Below are 22,796 nucleotides of genomic sequence, written 5' to 3' on the forward strand. Positions count from 1 at the left end.
TTTTTTTTTTTTTTTTTTCAGGATGCTGGATTTTATTTTATTTTTTTTTTTTTGTAGAGACAGAGTCTCACTGTACCGCCCTCGGGTAGAGTGCCGTGGCGTCACACGGCTCACAGCAACCTCTAACTCTTGGACTTACGCAATTCTCTTGCCTCAGCCTCCCAAGCAGCTGGGACTACAAGCACCTGCCACAATGCCCAGCTATTTTTTTTTGTTGTTGTTGCAGTTTGGCCGGGGCTGGGTTTGAACCCGCCACCCTCGGCATATGGGGCCAGCACCCTACTCACTGAGCCACAGGCGCCGCCCGGGAATGTAATTTTATTGTAGGGTTTTAGCTATGACTCTCATCTCACTCTCCTGTATACAAAGGAATAGGAAAAGTCTTTACTCATGATTAATATCTTAATCAGCATCAAATAATTCACATTAGTCAGACACTCTATAAATACAGTAAAGCAGACAGGCCTTTAACTCAGTTTCAAGGGCTAGGTAACATCAGAAAATTCATAGCAGGAAAGCACTATACAAATTTAAGGGTTGTGAAAAGTCCTCAGACATGGTTTTGAGTTTTAGTAACGATCAAAGAATCCAAACTGGAGAAACCCATAATGTAAAAAAATCAACAAGGCATTTAGGTATCACTCATTAGCAAAGCCAACACAGGAGAGAAACCCTTTAAATACAGCCAAAAAGAGAAGGTCTTAAATAGAGATTCATTCCTTAATTCAATATCAGAACTTCCATAAGAAAGAGAAACTTTATGTACAGAAATGCAAGGCATTTAATCAAGGGACGGGAATTTGAAGACACAAACACTAAAGCAGTGATAGGTGCCTTCCAACCACCCTAAATAAGACAGCATCCTACCCTTCACCACATCGCGCTAGCCCTGTTCTCTGTTTTATTCTTCTACACAGTACCCATCACTTAACACATTATATGTTTGTTCCTTAAAATGTTTTGTCTAACTTCCTCCACTAGAATATAAGCTCTGAAACAGAAGGGAGTTTCTACAAAATCTACTGTGCACATGAAGTAGGCGCACAATAGTTGTTGAATGAATGATCTGTAGTACTTTCCTTACAGGGAATATTTGGTACTTGAGGTTACTTCATTCTAACTGAAAGAGAATTTACTTAGCAGGCTTTAACACATACATACAAAAAGTGTTCATTATTTTATACCAGAGTAAAAAGCACCGTAACTGTTACAGTCTACAAATTATTCTCCAACTGTGTGAGGGATCATAAGTTGTGCAAAAAGCACCCAGTAATACCTTCGTAATTGTAGCATTTAGTGAGGCCCAACTGGTCCACAAGGGCTATGAAGGCAAAATGGAAGTTCCCAACTTCTGAAAGTTCTCTTGCTTTCTTGGGTTTAGAATCTAAATTAATTTTCTTGAGTATTAGATTTTGCAATCTAAATTAATACTTCTCCCTATTTGCCTTGTCAACCACTTGTATAGAGGGCATGAAAATCTGGAATCCAATAGCAGCAACCATTTTTTGTGCAGAGTTTGGCACTTAGAATCGTGCCTCATTAATTCATAAAACATTACTAAGGGCCTACTATGCATTAAGCACTATATATACAGAAACATTTTTTAAATACAGAGTTTACTAACTAGCAAGGAAAGTAATTGCAAAACAATGCAATCAGTGTAATAACATGGAGTTAAAGAACACAACAGTATCCAATTTTGACTGGAAAGGTCTTTTTTAAAAAGCCTATAATATAATATCACTATGAAGCTGAGTCCTAAAAGATAGATGGGTATTCACTTGGCTACATAGAAGGACACAGCAATAATAATGTCTACAAGGGTAATGAGGTTGAAAAAACACAAAATACATTTGGGAAAGGAACTGGAGGTTCTCCCAACTAATTGATCATGATGCTCTAGAGGGGGTATTCTGTGGTTCTAAAAACCATATTAAAAATGATTTTAGGGTGGTGCCTGTGGCTCAAGGAGTAGGGCGCCGGTCCCATATGCCGGAGGTGGCGGGTTCAAATCCAGCCCTGGCCAAAAACCACAAAAAAAAAAAAAATGATTTTAACCTTTACACTTAAAAACTTTAAGATACTTTCATAATAAAACTTATTAAATGTCAATTTAAATAAAAATCTTAGCTGGATAAGAGTAAGCTAAGGAGCTAGAGCAGAAATGGTGAGAGATTCTCCCCTTCCCCAAAGATGCTATCAGAATTTTTATGATTATATAAAAGGAGTCTGGGTTTTAAATGTTTCAGGGACACTGGACTATATAGGACACGATTACCCAGGATGACTGCAGAGATGACACTGGAAAGGTAGGTATTCTGTGTTGCCCTACTTTCTGTGGAAAATCCAAAGAGAAAACATGAAAGAGAAAGGATTTTATATGAATGTTGAGGACTCATTTAGATATACTGAATTTAAAATTACTACTGATGTCTACATGAAAATACTTCACAGACAGTCTGAAATAAGGTTTTGGGGCAGGAGAGAAGTGGGATTCAACTTAACAGGTTTGTGAGTTAGTCTGATATTACAGGTGGTAAAAGAAGCCACTATGGCTAGAAATGACATTGCATAAGAGGATTTAGAAATAAGAAAAAATGTTGAAGGAGTAGGAGGAGGACAGAACTCTAACTAAGATCAATACCTAAAACTGAGATGCCCTGGGGAAATAAGGGAGGTAGCAGAGATGAAATGGGTAGCAGGATTGCCTTCCATAGGAAACAGGCAACCTCTTTTCTTCTCAAGCAGGGGGAAAAGAGTAAAGTTGGTAAATATAAGTTGACCCTCTAATAGTCTCAATTTTATGTAGGATAGAAGAAAGGGCCATGTGCTAGGGGAGGGGCAGAGGGCCTGAGGAAAGTGATGGAAGTTTGGCTTATCTACAGTGGGAGAAAAGAAAAAAGCTGTCCCAGTAACTCACAAAAGGCTTACACTGAGGGCTTTTTTAAAGTTGAAACAAGCCACTTATTGTGACTCCACTTTGAAGGATGGCATGCCCTTCCGGCAGAACTCAGCAACCCAGAAAAGGTAGTAAATAAGATTAATTCAATTGAGGGCTTGCAGAATGGTGAGGCTGATGGACAACTAGTAAGAGCAATTGATATAATGCTCCACAAAACCGAGGGTGGGTAAGGAAGCAAGAAAATCTGAAAGGAGTTGATAGTTCAGGAGTAAGGGGAACAGTTCATGAACAGGAGGCTGTGAAGAAACCAAAGATTGTAGAAAGAAAATATATAAATGTTTATACATACATATACATATATATAATATATATATATACTTCCATATATATATGCCTATATATTATTTATGTATATATACCTCCATATATATATATATACCTCCATATATATACATAGGCATATATATATGGAAGTGGCATATATATATATGGAAGGCATATATATGGGCATATATATATGGAAGTGAAAAAGCTGAAAAGGTTAAGAGTTGTCATCAGTTACCGAAATTTAAGATTTCAAAAAGAGAAACTCAACATGGTGACATTCAAGGTGTGGCCGTGGGAGTAAATTGCTGGAATGTGACAAAGTCCCTGGGGCAGAAGTCCAGGATATCAGCAAGATATCAGAAAAATCATCCCAAGATAACAACAGGAGTTGAGGTAGACAGGAAGACCATTAACAAGGTATCAAGTTAGTTCTCAGGCCTTTAACACCCCTATTAATACAAGCAAAAAATGTTAAAATTTCAATACAGTATGAGAAGATGTACCCTAAAACCATATGAACTGAACTAATTAATGGTGGACTAACCTAACTTGATTTTTATTTTCAAATAAAGAAGATAAGGAATCATACATTTTTTCAAATAAGGAAAGTTGAGGAATCATACTTTTTTTTTTTGTAGAGACAGAGTCTCACTTTATCGCCCTCGGTAGAGTGCCATGGCATCACACAGCTCACAGCAACCTCCAACTCCTGGGCTGAAGCGATTCTCTTGCCTCAGCCTCCCGAGTAGCTGGGACTACAGGCAACCACCACAACGCCCAGCTATTTTTTGGTTTGCAGTTCAGCCGGGGCCGGGTTTGAACCCGCCACCCTCGGTATATGGGGCCGGCGTCTTACCGACTGAGCCACAGGTGCTGCCCAGAATCATACATTTTTAAAAAATACAATAGAAAAACCATTTTTAAACTTTTACAAAATGCCTAAAAGAGAAAATTTTTAAAAACAATTAGTAATACATGGCAAAATAATTGAACACAATGATTCCTTTGTGGAATTTTCATTATTTACCTTATTGGAAATGGAATCTGAATATTAGTCATAACCTTCCATTTCACTTACATTTATATCTATAGTATATATCCAAAGCAGTGAGGTGACTTGATTTTAATCTTTGAAAAATCTTCATGGCAAACTTCAAGATAAGAAAATTAAAAATAATCTAAAGATGGTTAAAATTATAAATTTTATGTTATATATATTTACCTCAATAAAAAATAATCTAAAGTCCTTGGTTGGTGTGTGTCACACTTTATGGGGGCAAGACATGATTGCAAGAGGGACTTTGCCTAACAATTGCAATCAATGTAACCTGGCTTATTGTACCCTCAATGAATCCCCAACAATAATAAAAATAATAATAATAATCTAAAGTAATAGAAAAAAACTTTGCAAAGCTAAATTGGGTTACTCTTCATTATTAGTGACAGGACAGCTATAGTTTGAATGTAGTTAGAATAACATACAAGCCATTTAGAATCAGTCCTTTACAGATTTACGAAGATAGAATGAAATATCGTGATGGCATTTAAAGAAGGGTACCCATGCTGATACCTTGAAGCAGGGTAAGGTTCTCAAATTCGGTGTAATGCCTTCTTTTTTGGAACGTTTTTCCATTCCCTGTGTCTTTCTGTTTTTTTTGTTTGAACTAGATGAACTTTTACTAGTTACAGTGTTGTTGAAAGAAGTTTAAAATTTGTTTTGCATTTGTTGTATTCCACTCTTGTTCTTTCAGGGGTCCTTCACAGACAGACACATACTTCTTCAAAATTTTTTCTCCTACTTCTCGGAAATCCAAGAGTTCTTTGTGTGTAGGGCAGCTTGCTCCAGAAACACCAGTATCCACTTCATAATTTTCTGGTTGTTGATCAGCACAATGCTTCCATCCCCAGTAACACATTTCACCACTGTACATCATAGCCAGCAAATGAATGTCACTAAATATTCCTGGGAAAGTCATTTAGGTTGACAGATTAGAATTAAAAGTTTACAAGAAACACTAGTTGTTAACTAAACTCCAATAAATTCCTTTTGTCATTAAGCATTTTTCCTACTCATTTAATAGTAACCACTTAGAAAAGCCAAATATCACTAATAAAATCCTTGTTAGCACTTTTATCTCTATACTACTAAAGAGGTCCATTGCAAAAAGAAAAAGAATACTATTAGAGAAATTTTTTAAAGAACTATTTAGCTAAGTATTCTTAACCTTTTTTAGATCCTCTTTAGAATTTTTTTGAGAATTTGATTTAATCCAGGACGCACCCTCAGATAATTTCAGACAACAGTAAAAACTCCTTGAATCCCATCCATAGACATAACTTTAACTTTGGGGTATGCTGTAGAATAATTGATATAACTACAGTCAATGACTTGACTGTAGTTATAACTACAGTCAAGTATCTATAGCTCCTATATTTCTCTAAGAGTCTACGGAAATTATTATGTATAATCATGCCCAAGAGGCCATATAATTCTGTATTTAATTATATATGCTAAGATATTTTGGATTACCAGGAAAAAAAAATATACTGAAGAATTTTTATCAAAATGCATTCTTCTTCCAGGTAGTTTTTCCAGTAGACAATTATATAATTAAGCATTTATGATGCATGAAGTATATTAATTTGGCAGAAAGACAAACCTATTTAAATCAAAAACATCTGGAGATAAATTACTGTCTTTGTGTGACTTTGGGCAAGTCACCAATGCTCTGAGTCCCAATCTGAAAAATGAGGATTCACATGCTCTACTGAATTCATAGACTTTTCATAAGGAATGTATACAATAAAAATGTATGAAAGCTTTAGAAACCATTTGTTATTATTAAAATATAGGAGCATTTAACTTCTTGAGGCTACAAAAGTAAAAATAAATGATTTATTATAATGGACTTCTGTGATCAGAAAAGGTTACAAAAAAAAAGGGCATACTAATCTCAGCTGCTTGCCTAATATGTTTCAACAGACATGACTATGATGGTATTAAAAATGAAAAATTCAACTTTCAAACTTTAGTAGTTTTTAATCCCTACAGTTTTCACCTTCACTTCACCTCAAATTTCTGCTTGTAAACAGCAGCAAGATAAGCAACAGGTTTAGCAAAATAGCTGACTCATTAACATATTAATCAGTAAAAAAATAATCATTGAAGAGTAGAATAGGAGACTTGCATTCAGGAAAACATGATTGGCTGAACTATATTATGCTTCGTATATATGGCACAAATTTTACCTCGTGAGTACAAGTCATATTACACATAATCATTTTTTACTTTACTCCTTTGTACTTAAAAAAATCATAAACCTCACAGAAAAGACTAGGACAGCACTGATATTAATCAGAATTATTTTCTATTAGGTATAACACCTGATTAAATGTATATCCTTTTTATTTTCATGATCCTACATTGTCTAGTTATTTCTAAAAAGATCAGTGTGGAAAAGTAAGGAGACAGAAGCAAAAATGGAGGGAAAGTTGAATTTTCAAACAGGCTTGGGGTTCTCAAACTTCGGCCCGCGGGCCACATGAGGTGGTGTACTTGTATTTGTTCCCATTTTGTTTTTTTACTTCATAATAAGATATGTGCAGTGTGCATAGGAATTTGTTCATAGTTGGTTTTTTTTTTTTAACTATAGTCCGGCCCTCCAACGGTCTGAGGGACAGTGAATTGGCCCCCTGTTTAAAAAGTTTGAGGACACCTGGGCTAGAACCTTCAGAGGGGGAGCTGAAGTTATGTCCCATACAGTGAAGCCACTTGATGAGAAATGTTTTCCTAAGGGAGAGCTGAGAAATAATTTTTGCCAATTCTTTAGGTCAATCTCATTCTTTATATTAGCAAGGAGTGATCAACAACCACGATAAAGAGATATCCTACAAGGAAAGCATTAGTAGAAAGAGATGACTGGCTATATGAGAAACAGTGGTTTTCTCTTGATAAAATGCTGATTGCTGATCCTTCGCTCCAATTTCACATTTAGGTATAGGGTTGGGTCTATGAATTTGGATTTTCTTTTTTTTGAGACAGAGCCTCCAGCTGTCGCCCTGGGTAGAGTACTGTGGCATCACAGCTCACAGCAACCTCCAACTCCTGGGTTCAAGTGATTCTCCTGCCTCTGCCTCCCAAGTAGCTGGGACTACAGGTGCCCGCCACAACGACCGGCTATATTTTTGGTTGCAGCCATCATTGTTGTTTGACAAGCCAGGGCTGGATTCAAACCCACCAGCTCAGGTGTATGTGGCTGACACCTTAGCCGCCTGGGCGCCGAGCCGAATTTGAATTTTCTTAAAACCATTCCTAAAGCCTAGGGTGATTCTGATAAAGCTAGTCCATAGAATACTTTCAATGCTTCAATTACTGTATTAAAATATCAAAGGAAGAGATGAACAAGGTAAAAATTAGGCACTTTCTTCCTTTCTATTCCCTAAGGAATCCACTACTCCATAGATACAGGCTCTTTGTTTCTATTAATTTTCCTTGATATTTTCTTTTTCTGGTACTACTAAGCATAGTTTTTCAGTAAAACACTATATTGTACATGCTCTTGGTAAATCCACGAGTGATAGTGAAAAGGATATGTGTGTTATATGGAGGGGTGGGGAAAAGAAAGAAATCTCCACGAAGTGAGGGGACAAACAGATGACTTTCACAGAAAAAAAAAAGTGGCCATGTTAGGTCTAATGGAGGATAAACAAGTGGCAAGGATGTAGCTAAGGGCGATATTCAGGAACTAAACTATAGCTAGGAACCAAATTGCAACTAAGAACTGTTCCCTGGTGGGAACACATACATAGTAAGGAGCTCCTGACATAGGGCTCATTACCATCTACTTAGCATACCATGAATGTTAAGTTTTCATGAAGGATTCTAGGAGGATGCATGGGTAGGAAGAAAACTCATATACCCTAACCTGTTACATAATCTGTTGTATAACCCTGACCTGTCAATCACACCAAAGGTGAGAAACAGTAACCAATCCTGCCAGGGGAAAGGCAGGACAAACCAGTGAGCATATAAAAGATTGTGTGCAAACTTGAGAAGTCTCTCTACTTGCAGAGAATGGCCCATCTTTCCCTCTGAGACGTACTTTTGCATTGTAATAAATGCTGTGTATGTGATTGCTTTGTATTTGTGATCACTTTATCATTGGCTTAACTTGGATGAGTTCTCTTTCATGACACTGGGAACTAACCAAGAAATATACAGACAGACCTAATAGCCAGGCTGGCACCTTCTGGAAGCAGTGATGTCCAAATCTGCCTACTTCATAACAATTAAGGATGCTTAGTAGATTCCTGGGCTTCATCTATTGAATCAGAAACTACACAGGTTACATAGAAATATGTCATAAAAATTATTTTTGGTATATTTGTACATATTATGTACATTATATACATGTGAAATTTTGCTACATGCATAGACTACGCAATGACCAAGTTGGGGTATTTAGGGTATCCATCACCTGAGTATGAGTATCCTTTCTATGTGTTGAGTACATTTCAAGTTCTTTCCTAGCTATTTTGAAAAATACATTGTTGTTCATTATAGTCATCATACTCTATCAACATTAGAACTTATTTCTTTCTTCTTTCTTTTTTTTTTGAGACAGAGCCTCAAGCTGTCACCCTGGGTAGAGAGTGCTGTGGCATCACAGCTCACAGCAACCTCCAACAGTGCTGTGGCATCACAGCTCACAGCAACCTCCAACTCCTGGGCTTAAGCGATTCTCTTGCCTCAGCCTCCCAAGTAGGGAGGCGCCTGCCACAACATCCCCAGGTATTTTTTTGGTTGTAGTTGTCATTGTTGTTTGGAAGGCCCAGGCTGGATTCAAATCCACCAGCTCTGGTATTTGTGCCTGGCGCCTTAGCTTGAGCTACAGGCACCGAGCCATACTTCTTCTTTCTAATTGTACGTCTGTACCCATTAACTAACCTCCTTATACTACACTGCCCTTGTACACCCTTAAGTGATATCAGTTCACAACTGTAGGGGATACAGGGTCCTCAGTGGTCTTAAAAAGGGCATAAACTAAAAGTGTAAAAACTGAACAGTATTTTGATGTACCCCCATTTGAGTTCTGACAAGGCTATTTTTACAAGCTTTTGTCTGATTAAGTTTATATCCAAAGATTAAAGTTCTTTGACCCCAATTCATGAAAGAGTAAGGCTAACGGATAAGGTATGTGAGATTATTGTATACATTATTTGGTAATTTATAAATGCTGAAAATTTAATGACATACAAGTAACAACATGATTATCTTACCTTGGGGGGAAAAGAAACAAAAATTATACATTGTTTTATCTAGAATTAGATAATATCACCAAGATCTAGCCACAAAAATATTTTGATGTCTCATATAGAATTTTACTCCCCAAATATTAGGAATTATTCAGAATTACAGATTCTAGATTGGCTAACAAGAAATAATTAGAGGCTCAGTGCCTGTATCTCAATGGTTAGGGTGCCGCCAAACACCGAGGCAGGCGGTTTCGAACTTGGCCTGGGCCAGCTAAACAACAATGACAACTGCAACAAAAAAATAGCTGGATGTTGTGGTGGGCACCTGTAGTCCCAGCTTCTTGGAAGGCTAAGGCAAGAGAATTGCTTAAGCTCAAGAGTTTGAGGTTGCTGTGAGCTGTGACGTGAAGGCACTCTACCAAGGTCAACACAGTGAGACTTTGTCTCAAAAAAAAGTAATAATAATAATAATTAGAGCCTCTCTGATGGGGTATTAGTAATAATCTAGCCTATGAGTTAGCCTATAATCTAATCATGTTCAGAGGGATGGATTTGGGCACAATAACCTTCTTTAACTGAGAATAAGAAGCTAACACCATAAGAGGACTGAGGGCTATGGCAAAACTGCTGTGCTGCCTATATTGTTTTCTTACTCGTGAAAAATGATTTAAGACTCTTTTTTTTCCTTTTGAGACAGAGTCTCACTCTGTGGTCCAGGCTAGAGTGCCATGTCATCTTAGCTCACAGCAACCTCAAACTCCTGGGCTCAAGTGATCCTCGTGCCTCAGCCTCCTGAGTAGCTAGGACTATAGGTGCCCGCCGCCACAACACCTGGTTAATTTTTCTATTTTTAGTAGAGACGGGGTCTCACTGTTGCTCAGGCTGGGCTCAAACTCAGTCTCTCAGAGTGCTAGGACTACAGACGTGAGCCACTGCACCCAGACCACTACCTGACTCTTTTGATTTCTACTGTAGAAGTGATTGAAGGTAGGGGCTAGTAAAGAAAAAGCACCAATGTCACATGCCTCCTGAAGAAAAAATTCCAAGCTATGACCAGTATCATTAACTTATAACCAGCAATAGGAGAATGAGAAAAACAGGTGATTTGTGCTACTCTCTTTTGTTCTAAATAAGCATTAGTGCCTACCTGACCTTTTTCTTTTAAACAGTACCCCAGGGTAAGACTTCAATTTAATTAGTCCATTTGGGTGGGTTGAGGAGATTTTAAAAAGGCCATTTTCAGTGTTTCTAATTGGTTCATTACTTATCTGGAAGAATAGAACTAATATATCTTTTCCAGAAATACATCAAAACACCCTATGTTTGTCAAAATGCTCTGTCCACTAGGGAGCTCTTTGTAGTACAATAAGTTAAGTCACTTTAGGATAAAAAGGTTGTCTTAACGAACAGAAAGTAACAATTTTTAGACACCATGTTAATGACACTTAAATCACCCTGTTCTACCTATGAAATGTTTTTAAAGAGAAAGGAAAATCCTGGTGAGGCTAATAAAAAAGCAAGAATTAAAATACATTTAAAATTCTAGAATTTTCCCTAAGAAGTTTTATTATTTCTCATATTTCATTTTTTCCCATAAAAATTTAAGATAAAGAATAGTTTGCACATATGATCTAATGTCACTTGCAGTTTTGTGACCTTAAGCAGGTCACCTCGTTTACTTGGACCTCAGTTCCTCAGCTTACACAGAGATATTAAAGTAAAAGGTAGGGCGGCGCCTGTGGCTCAAGGAGTAGGGCGCCGGTCCCATATGCTGGAGGTGGTGGGTTCAAACCCAGCCCTGGCCAAAAACCACAAAAAAAAAAAAAAAAATTCCAAACCGAAAGTAAAAGGTAAAGGTTCTTCTCTCTCCCACATTCCAGCCTAAAACCCAGATAATGACCCAAATTCAGTTCCATAGATGTTTGTGGCAGAAACTGATGGTTGCCATCAGTATAAATTCTCCCCTTGCCTTCTTAGTAAAGAACCTTCATTTTATTTTGGATAGGAATATATCAGGTTAAGTACCATACTTCCCAGGTTTCTTTATAGTTAGGTCATCTGATTAAATTCTAGCCAGAAGCCAGTGAAATGGAGATTGTAAGAAACTTCTGAGGAGGCTTCTGTAAAGAACTTGATTTGGCTGTAAGAAATTCCTTTATCCATTCCTATAGCCTGAAACACAGGTGAGATAGAAGGAGTTCCAAGAGCATCTTGGGATCCAGAAAATGAAGCAGTATTCTAATCAGAAAAGCATCACTTACATCACTAATTTTTTTTTCCCTCTTGCCTAAGTTTTTTTTGTATTTTTAGCAGAGACAGGGTCCCACTTATTGCTCATGCTGGTCTCCAACTTGTGAGCTCAAGCAATCCACTCACCTCAGTCTCCCAGAGTGCTAGGATTACAGGTGTGAGCCAACTACATGGCCTACATAAAAAGATTCTAATGTTTGAACTTTTTCTTTTTTTTTTTGAGACAGAGTCTCAAGCTGTCGCCCTGGGTAGAGTGCCATGGCGTCACAGCTCACAGCAACCTCAGACTCTTGGGCTTAAGCGATTTTCTTGCCTCAGCCTCCCAAGTAGCTGGGACTACAGGTACCTGCCACAATGCCCAGCCATTTTTTTTGTTGCAGTTGTCATTGTTGCTTAGGCAGGCCTGGGCCAGGTTCGAACCCACCAGTCCCAGTGCATATGGCCAGCAGCCTACCCATTGAGCTACAGGTGCCAACCTGATCTTTGAACTTTTCAAATTACTTTTTTGTCTATAATCAAGCTTGAAATTTATTTAAATCACAGTAAAATCTAACAAAAAGATTGTTTCTTACAATCTCCATTTCACTAGCTTTTGGCTAGAAAACCTTAAAAAGATTTAAATCACTTACAAAACTTTAAAAAGAGATCACATTACCTGCACTCAGTAATTTAGCTGTGTCTAGGTCTTGGAAAGAAACTCCTTCATTTAACTGGACAGGACATCGATAATTTAACATCTGTAGCAAGTAACTGATTCCATCAACAAGGTACTAAATGAAAGTCAAAGCCAAAGAATTAAAAGCATTTTATTCACAGCTGTATAAACTTCAAATATTAATCTTTCCCAGTCTTTACTCAAGAAAAAAAATGGGCTAATATATAGATATAGCTTATGGCCATTACATTTCAATGGTATAAGGTCCTGCCACTCTCAGACATTCATAATATAAGTATACCCTTTCAAATGCTCCTATTAGTAAAATTAAAAAGTCAACCAAGAACACATTTCATTAATATACTTGTCACAGATGTTAGAGGGCAAATAGGATAAAAATAATAAAGATGTGTTCAACAATTTATTAAAAACATTTATCTACTTATAACATAAAAATATTATGATCAAACTTTTACATCTGAAAGTGTGACAACCTTCCAATTCCAGTGCCACCTCTGTGTACAATTGCTGCAAGTTCAAATCCGTAGTGGTACAATAGTAAAACCCATATCTTTTTTAATGATTTGGTCAGAACAGTTTTCTAGGAGCAGGGTTATGTAGGTTTTCCAGAAGTACTTTGCTGACAGAGACGCTCACAACCAAGTGTTTTCTTTAGGCCAGAAAAAAAAAAAAAAGGCTTAAAAATTAAAATAGTTTATTTTATATTTAAAATAATAAAAATATAGATCTTTAAAAAAGCATGTAGAACTTCCCAGTTTATGCAGTCCTTCCATGTGTTATCGTATTTACTTTTCAAAACAATCCCAATTTATTTAAGATTACACAGGCAGTAAAAGATTTAGAACACAAATCCAGCCAGACCCATTGGTTCTACTATTCTTCCCATTATAACAAAGGCAGCTTTTTGAAACCTATAATTATCGACAATCAAAAATGTATAAGGAATGTCTTTTTACCTTTTTAAGCAAAGTAGATTTTCTCAAGAGCCACTCTTTTCTTTTGGTCAGAGAATGACAATACATATATAGTAGAGCTCCTCGCCTCCAAGAAAGACATTCCAGTAGCTCTTCCCCAAGCAAATCACAGTGCTGCAACACAAAAAAAGACATAGATAAAAAGAGAACTTGACATTTATAAAAGTCAAAGCTAAATTTCAAAAATTTATCAATTAAAAACACTCCCCTGTGGCTCAGTGAGTAGGGCGCCGGCCCCATATGCTGAGGGTGGTGGGTTCAAACCCAGCCCCGGCCAAACTGCAAAGAAAAATAGCCGGGCGTTGTGGCGGGCGCCTGTAGTCCCAGCTGCTCGGGAGGCTGAGGCAGGAGAATCACGTAACCCCAAGAGTTAGAGGTTGCTGTGAGCCGTGTGACGCCACGGCACTCTACCTGAGGGCGGTACAGTGAGACTCGGTCTCTACAAAAAAAAAAAAAAAAAACACTCTCCTGTCACAAATGTGCCCTTTGCTTACACAGGAATGCCTTACTCGGAATCATAAAAACATAGAAGTTTACTGCTACATGAAAATTAAAATAACTACTTCAAATTTACAAATAGAGCTCGGCGCCTGTGGCTCAAGTGGCTAAGGCGCTGGCGGGTTTGAATCCAGCCCGGGCCCGCCAAACAATGACGGCTGCAACCAAAAAATAGCCAGGTATTGTGGCAGGCACCTGTAGTCCCAGCTACTTGGGAGGCAGAGACAGGAGACTCGCTTGAGCCCAGGAGTTTGAGGTTGCTGTGAGCTGTGATGCCACAGCACTCTACCCAGGGCAACAGCTTGAGGCTCTGTCTCAAAAAAAAAAAAAAAAAATTTACAAATAGGTTTACTAAATAATTTAAAAGTATTTTAGTAGACTACTACCCTAATGTATTTGAAATGTAAGTAGTTATAATCTGATTAAAAAGATAACTTTTCAGAAATGTTACTTGAACCAAGAAAATACCTATTTCTATTACTGCTAGAATAAACTTGTGAAAAGCAATACACAAAAACAATTATAAAAAAACAAAACTTTTACAGCAGCATGTTACTTAAATCTGGGGAAGATTAGTTTCCACAGTTAGCCTTCCCTGATAAATACATAGAATAAAAAATATATCTAACTAGATAGTAGCAGATAAGATGAGAAATTGTTTGAAAGAGTGTTCAAGAGCAGTGCCTGTGGCTCAAAGGAGTAGGGCACTGGCCCCATATGCTGGAGGTGGCGGGTTCAAACCCAGCCCCAGCCAAAAACTGCAAAAAAAAAAAAAAGAAAAGAAAAAAATCTTTGGGTGGAGCCTGTGGCTCAAGGAGTAGGGCGCCAGTCCCATATGCCGGAGGTGGTGGGTTCAAACCCAGCCCCGGCCAAAAACCACAAAAAAAAAAAAAAAAAAAGAAAGAGTGTTCAAGACAAGAGATATAAATCTTGGAATTACCTAAATAGAGATGACAATACAAAGTATATGAACAGGTTGTCAAAGACAGAATAGAGACAATGAGTTATCCTGTGTTACTCTTTCAACTTTAGTTTTTAGAATGGAAGAGATAGTAGTTGCTAGGGAAAGAGCAAAAGTAAACTTCTCAGCAGATGGCCTAGTTTGGTGGCTCATGCCTGTAATTCCAGCACTTTGGGAGGACAAGGTGGGAGGAAAGTTAGGTTAGCTGGGCACAGTGGTATGCATCTGTAGCTCCAGCTAGTTTGGAGGCTGAGGTAGGAGCACCACTTTAGTTCAGGAGGTTATAGTGAGCTATGAGCAGGCTACCACTGCACTGTAGCCTAGGTGACAAAGTAAGACCCTATCTCCTAAAAAAAAAAAAAGATGAAGAATGGGGAAGGAGCATTCAAGTCTCAGAGGAAGGGGATGAGCAATACTAAGAAAATCAACAGATATTCAGAAGGACAACTATTATAACAAGGACAACAGATATGGCAATTAGATTAATAGTAACCTTCAAGAAAACACAGCATCTGCAAAAGTAAAGGGAGCAGAAATGGGAGTATCTATGTTTACAAAATGATTAGGCACTGTGATTATAATCACCTTATATGAATTATGCAAATATTCTGAAACATTTATTACAATATGATATTTTAGTTGTGACACACTGGTGTGAAGTGTTGAGCTCTCATCTCTCTCTCCTTCAATCTTAATTTAAAACAGAAACAAAGATACAATCAAGAAGAAAAATACAGACTCTAAGAGCAGGATAGCATGAACTAATAACATTCCACCATAATTTCCAGGAATGCAAAACTAATAACTAATAACATTCTACCATAATTCCCAGGAGTGCAAAACTTACTTTTGGATGCATACTATTTTCCTTAACTAAAATTTCTGGTTCTGAAAGAAAACTGATCAGCTCTTTTACTTTGTGTGAAGAAGTATGTTCAGGAAAATCTTCATCTACTAGCTTGTTCTCCTCAAAATATGTCATGTCCAAAATAGCCTAAAGAAAAAAGAAAAAAAAGTACCTAAAAATGATTTAATTTGAAAAAATAACTCTTACAGTTTAACTTTGCACATATAGGTGCTTTATTAGACATTTAAGTCTTTTAACACAGTATTTAAATTTGATAAGTAGACAAAATACCTAGATCTAAACATAATTTGAGACGATCTTATAGAAAACTTCATAGATATTTTACTAAAGTATTGAATTAATAATAATCTTATTTCCCTCCAAAAATAAAACAGATTTGTTTTAATTATATACAATTATAAAAAATATAATTATTATATTATTTGCTATTTATACATAATTCTTGAAATTTTTCTGCATGTCTGCTGTATCAAATTAAGGCAACTACCTATAGTTCTATATATTGAACTATATACAGAATAAATCTTTGGATTTATGTTTTTTCAAATGCAGAGCCAGTATTTGGGGGATACATATCCTGCCACCAACGAAGGAAGCATATAATCAACCTTATGCAATTCAGACACTAAGTCTCCAGCATTCCTAAATACTAGAGACATGCTGTTCAGGTACCTTAAAACTCCCCAATTCTTTTACTTTTTTTTTTATTAATATTAAATCACAGCTGTGTACATTAATGCGATCATGGGGCACCATACATTGGTTTTATAAACAGTTTGACACATTTTCATCACACTGGTTAATATAGCTTTCCTGGCATTTTCTTAGTTATTGTGTTAAGACAATTATATTCTACATTTACTAAGTTTCACATGTACCCTTGCTAAGGAAACCGAGTGCTAGTTTCAGTTCTGCCACTAATCATCTAAGCAACCACGGTCAAGTAAATTTTTTCTTCTTAGAGCCTCAGCTTCCTCATTAGTAAAATCAGAAATTGGACTCAATGCCTTCCTAAATTCCAGAATTAGTTAATATATATAAAGTAGGTAGGAACATTACCTACCCCACAATTAGTGCTCCTGAAGTGCTAAGTGTTACTGCGTGGAAGACTAAGCCAGGAAGGAGAGACTGTCATCCTGCAGAAAGTGATCTGTTCATTCAGAATCATAAAGAGGGTTCAAGGGTCTGGGAAATTTAAATCTGTATCTCTAGATCTTTTACCTTATTCTAGGAAATAAATTAAAATATTTAAAACACTGATGTGAAAAAAAATGAGATGACATCCATCACATGCAGATAAGCAGGAGGCTCCCTAAAGAAAAGACGAAGCAAAGTACCTGCCGGATTGTAACCATTCTTTGGGGTTTGTAAGTAGTTGTTCAGCTCATGATATTTGAAGGCAAAGCACCTTTATGTACTTCCTAACAGAAAGCACAGTGCCAGGCATGTGAATGGTACAAATGGGCAATTCGGAAGTTTAACTAAGTTTACTCCTATAACCACTTCAGTTCTGTCATCACTTAACCATCAAGTACCCTATCAAATACAAAGTGCTATACAAATGTTAGTTATTATTCTTTTTCTTTTTTTGAGATGGAACCTCACTCTGTGGTGCTGGGTAGAGTGCAATGGCATCATCATAGCTCACAGCAACCTCAAACTCCTAGGCTCAAGTGGTCCTCTTGCCTCAGACTCCCAAGTAGCTGGAACTACGGGCATGTGCCATCATTCCTGACTAGTTTTTTTCCACTTTTAGTTGAGATGGGCTCTCACTCTTACTTAGGCTGGTCTTGCACTCTTGAGCTCAAGCAACCCACCTGTCTCAGCCTCCTAGAGTGCTAGGATTACAGGCATGAGCTACCGAGCCTGGCCTGAAATCAGAAATATAATTTTATAATGTCGCATTGTTGAGGCAAGCTGAAATTATATATCTTAATGTCAGGTTGCCTCAGCAATGTTCAAGAAAACAGTGTTATCCACACAGAGCCCCAATTTGAAAGGAAAAATAAAAGGAAAAAGGAAGAACAGAAAAAAATCTTATGAATAGGCATGATCCTAGAAGGAAGAGTTATGATGAGAATTCTAAGGAAAAGTGAACATCAAGAAAAAAAAATAATCAGGGCCCTTGCAGAATTCCCTAGTTCCTCTGAAACCTTCAAGAACTTGAATATTGCATGTGCTAGAATTCTGCTTTACTATCTTTAATTTAGTAAATGTAGAATATAAATGTCTTAACACAATAACTAAGAAAATGCCAGGAAGGCTATGTTAACCAGTGTGATGAAAATGTGTCAAATGGTCTATAAAACAAGTGTATGGTGTCCCATGATCGCATTAATGTACACAGCTATGATTTAGTAATAAAAAAAATGGAAGTAATTCTACTACCTGCAAAATTTTTTTCCCTGACTTTTCTTACTAACACATCTAATAAATCTTACTTCTTTGCATATGGCCTCAAAGATCTAAGTCTATATGCTTTAGATATATAGTATTTGGAACAAATTAACACTTTAAATTTGCTCTTAGAAGATTGAGCCTACACCTATTTCAGTACCTGTGTGTAAAGTTCTAGAAGATTTGATGGATTTGAACATTCTTTCTCTTCTCCACACAGGAGTTTCAATTTTTCTAGTGCTGCAGAGGCCCGAATTAAAAAGTGATCTGTAAGGAATAAAAATATGATGGTTACTTCACATAGTTTTAGAGTACTACTTAAACAGAAACAGTTAAATACTTAAAATGATGAGAGGAAAATTATGATACATGGAGAAATATCATGGTAGTAATAATACCTTATCTAAAACATAAAATATATCAGAATGCTTAATCTTAACTACAAAAATTTATTCTAGAAAAGAAAAGACTGAAAACTTCCTGAAGTCACTGTTGCCTTTTCTTGAATGCAGTCTGTATTCTCACAATACTTACTTAAGATGTTGACATACTTAAAATACCTTCAGTTGGTATCACTTCTCAGACTTTTGGCTAAGATCAAGTATAAAACTTTCACTGAAATAGTATAAATAATATTCATAAACCTAGAGAAAGGGTTTCCACTAAAAACTTATAATTTCATAAATGTAATTGTAAATGTTTTCTGAAAGAACAGAATTGATCCACACTGAATAAGGAAGGCATCTTAAGGGCAACTTGTTTCCGCTTAGAAGGATGCATTCATCATTCCTTCCCCCAAACAGCCTGCCATTCCGACCTCCTGAGCTTCCCTCAGGTCTGGCCTGGGTTTTCTCCACTCTATTCCCTGCCTCCTCCACCCCACAATAAGTCTTCTGCACAGACAGGCATTCCTGGGGGTTGCCTGAGCCCAGGAGGCCACCCTGGACCCTGTCTTAAAAGTATTTAAAGAAAGTAAAACATTGTTTTGTAGAAAACAAAACAAAACAAAAAGAACACAATTGACGCGAATCAAATGCCTCATAAAATGTCAACACTCTGAACCATTATAAATTTAACATAATTGTATTTACAGCTTAACAATTAAAACTGAATAACACACCTGTATATTTTATTCCTTTAAAAACTTAGAAATGAAACAAATTGCCCTGTTTCTTCAAAACCTAGAAGAAAACAAACAATATTCTTGATATGCCCTCTAATCACAACTCACTCTCCTTCCTCCTTTACTGTCTCCTAATTTTTTTCTTTTCTAATGTCATAGTCCCTTCATTTATTGTATGACTTCACCTTTTCTTATGAGTCTGCTCCACATAGCTTGGCGCCCGTAGCAGTGGTTATGGCACCAGCCACATATACCCAGGCTGGTGTGTTCAAACCCAGCCCGGGCCAGTTAAACCACAACTACAACAAAAAAATAGTTGGCCATTGTGGTGGGCGCCCATAGTCCCAGCTACTTGGGAGACTGCGGCAAGAGAATTGCTTGAGCCCAAGAGTTTGAGGTTGCCGTGAGCTGTGATGCTAGGTCACTCCGTGACGCGAGGGCAACATAGTGAGACTCTGTCTCAAAAAAAATAAAATGAATCTGTTCCACGGTACTGTACAACCTTCTGCCTCACTTCATACAGTCAAACTGAGATATCAAGACACTGAAGTGCCTGAGTTTGCCCCTCTGATTCCTTTCTGAAATACATACCCTTTCCTGTTACTGGCCAACACAATGTTGCACTTGTTCCAGGCCCATCTGATCCACCCTCCGCAGTTATACAGACAGATAATCTGGTCAGTTTTAGAGCAAAAGCACCAACAGGTTATGTCCACTGGTAATGATATGATGACTAAGTTTTCCCAGGTAAAAACTACCTATACATAGAACAGATTCTGATCACTGTAAGATCTACTATTCACCTGAATTGAAATCTACTTCTTTAGCACTATCTTCCTATCCTTAACCCAGAAGTAACACCCACACAACTCAGAAAACAAACAAACAAACAAAAAAAATTCTACTATGAACTAATATGGAACATGGCATTCTTTAGGTGCTGCTTTAGAGTGTGTTCAGGGGTGGGTGTGGTGGCTCACGCCTGTAATCCTAGCACTCTGGGAGGCCAAGACAGGTGGACTGCTTGAGCTCACGAGTTGGACACAAGCCTGAGCAAGAGAGGGACCCCGTCTTTAAGAATAGCCAGGCATTGTGGCGGGCACCTTAAGTCCCAACTACTTGGGAGGCTGAGGCAAGAGAATCACTTGAGCCCAAAAGTTTGAGATTGCTGTGAGTTGTGATGCCACAGCACTTTGTCTCAAAAGAGTCTGTTGATATTTTCTTCTTAGCTTGCAGATTATTTTAAATGGAAATGCTTGCATCGACTCACTAAACCATTGCTGAAGATGTATGTCACATGAACTCTAATTACTATGTGTGTAAGGAGGGGTTGACATTTTGGAAAAGCCTATAAAAATACAGTGTTTTTTCTAAAACTAAATTTGTCAAATGATTGGCAAAGCAGAATATTATCTCTGGAAAAAGTTCCTCTCATAGCATACTTCCCGATGGTAAACATATTTATGCCTGTACAATGAGAAATAAATGAATTGGCCAGAAATAAATAAGATAGCATTCTTAGAAGGAATAATTTCTTACTGTATTTGATCTAATTTCAAAAAGACAATGGGAAATATTAAACTTCTTTAACCTCATATAAATATTATACATGGTTGTTACATTAAAGGTCAAATTTTGAATTTGTGTATTATTTTTGTTGTGTGGGAAAATGCCAAGTTCAATTCAAATACATGCAAATCTTATTTTAAACTTCATAAAAGAAAATCATGCTAGTTGATACTTTAATAAGATTGAACTGATTTCAATATTGATTATAGCTCATAATATGAACCATTGTAGCAAAGTTTCAGAAGTATAAAGCCTCCCAATGAGAATACAGTACTCAGCACCACTGACTTTTATTTCCAGTCCTCTTTCTAAACAGGATTAAAGAACTGTTCCAAAGAAAATGGAAATGGCTGTTGGATTCCATAATAACTGAATAAAAAACATCCTTTGATTATCTTTGGACTGTTTCAAATGGAGCTGGAATTAGAGCTAAGGTAAACACACTTCCAAGTAATAGTTACTATTATCCAAGAATTATTCATGTGAATCCTAGGGTTCACTTACCACAAACCAAAAAGAAAAAAAAAAAATCAGTTTCAGTGTGGTCTGTGGGTCACTGCAGAAACACACTCCTGAGAAAAGATAATTTGGCAGAATCTTCACTGAAATGAGGGCATTTTATCACAGACTCTAATAAATTCACCAACTATTCAATCGCTTGGAAAATAAATGTTCACTATTGTTTTTCTATGAATCTGATGACAATGAGTCAGTCCACAAGAATTTTAAAACTTATCTGTAATAATGACTCAAAACTCAGAAAGGTGTTAGCATAGAACGTACCGGCAGCTGAGAAATAATGAAGAGAATATTGGACTTAAAATGAGAAGATCGAAGTAATTCCCTGAGCCACTTTTTCCTAAAGAAACCAGCCATAAGTTTCCAAAGCAAGTGTTCTAATACAGAGCGTCTGTGAGAATTGAGATGATCTATGTGAAAATATAATTTAGTGTAATTTAAATTACACCAATGTAAATCTCTTCTGTAGAATACTGTTTACAGTTATGTTTTAAATCCAAAACATAAAAAGTAATTTTACAATGCAGCAATGAAAAAGTGGGGTTGTTACACATGCCTATCTATCTTTACAGGATGCAAAACCACCATTATTATTTTGAGTTCTATCACTTACATTAAACACTAATGTAAACTTTCCTGTATACTTTTATTCAGACGCTACGCTTTTCCTAATCGTTGAGACAGTTAAACCTGAAAGCAAAGATCTGCCTGAGATACCCTAACAGGACAGATTTTCCCGGGTCTGAAATGGGCTTATTAAGCCAATGCCTTGCGATGTGAGTTCTGGGGAGTGGGCAAACAGTGCAGCGGAGGCCAGAAGACCTCGGATCGCTACGGTCTGGGATCTCTACGGACCACGGACTGCAGCCTCCAGCTTTTACAGCCCTTGAGCGCCAACCCTGAACCACTGTTCGCCCCACCCACTTCCCTCTCCTCCGCTCTCTCACCGTCTTCACCGGCAGCTTCGCTAAGTTGCTGTATGTGGGCCTGAGCCAGGTCCCCGAGCTCCTCCACTCGCCTTACCACACTAGGGCCTGCGGCAGCCATGACTACAACAGGCGGGCGCGCCCCCGCCACTTAACAGCCCTGGCCTGAGATCACCTGATCGCCCAGCGAGGGCGGGGCATAGGGCGGAGTTCGCATGGTTGGTGGGAGGAGACGTCAGCTCCGGAAAAGGGCTGACTGAGGCACGTAAAGGTCGTTCCGGGTTATTTTCTTACCCCCAACACTTCTACAATCCTGAGCAGCTAGGAGACTGTAGAGGCGGGTGTGACGTAGAGACACGCCTCTCTCTCGCCCCCTCCTGTGAACCAATCGGGAAACAGCCATGCCCCCGGTGCTCCCATAGAAAGTCAGCTCTTTCTGGGTGGAGAGCGGGGATGGGCTTGGTGGTGTTCCGCTGGCAGGATGTGGTTTGACGTCCGCCTTCGGCGTCCCGGTCTAGCTCTGGTTCGGAAAGCTGATGGTAGGGTCTGGA

At 37.7% G+C, this 22,796-nt stretch overlaps 1 protein-coding gene across 1 annotated transcript; it reads right to left on the reverse strand.

Annotated features, from left to right (window-relative positions):
* Nucleotides 1-2: 2 nt before the first annotated feature.
* On the reverse strand, nt 3-22,481 carry RIMOC1 (RAB7A interacting MON1-CCZ1 complex subunit 1). The gene is made up of 6 exons (XM_053591585.1): nt 22,267-22,481; nt 18,269-18,375; nt 15,691-15,837; nt 13,367-13,498; nt 12,390-12,504; nt 3-5,192 (listed from the first exon to the last, which is right to left on the reverse strand). Exons 1-6 carry the CDS (start codon nt 22,364-22,366, stop codon nt 4,909-4,911), a joined length of 885 nt encoding a protein of 294 aa, XP_053447560.1. The 5' UTR covers nt 22,367-22,481; the 3' UTR covers nt 3-4,908.
* Nucleotides 22,482-22,796: the final 315 nt, after the last annotated feature.

This window comes from Nycticebus coucang, chromosome 1, assembly GCF_027406575.1.
Source record: "Nycticebus coucang isolate mNycCou1 chromosome 1, mNycCou1.pri, whole genome shotgun sequence".
NCBI classification, from domain to species: Eukaryota; Metazoa; Chordata; class Mammalia; order Primates; family Lorisidae; genus Nycticebus; species Nycticebus coucang.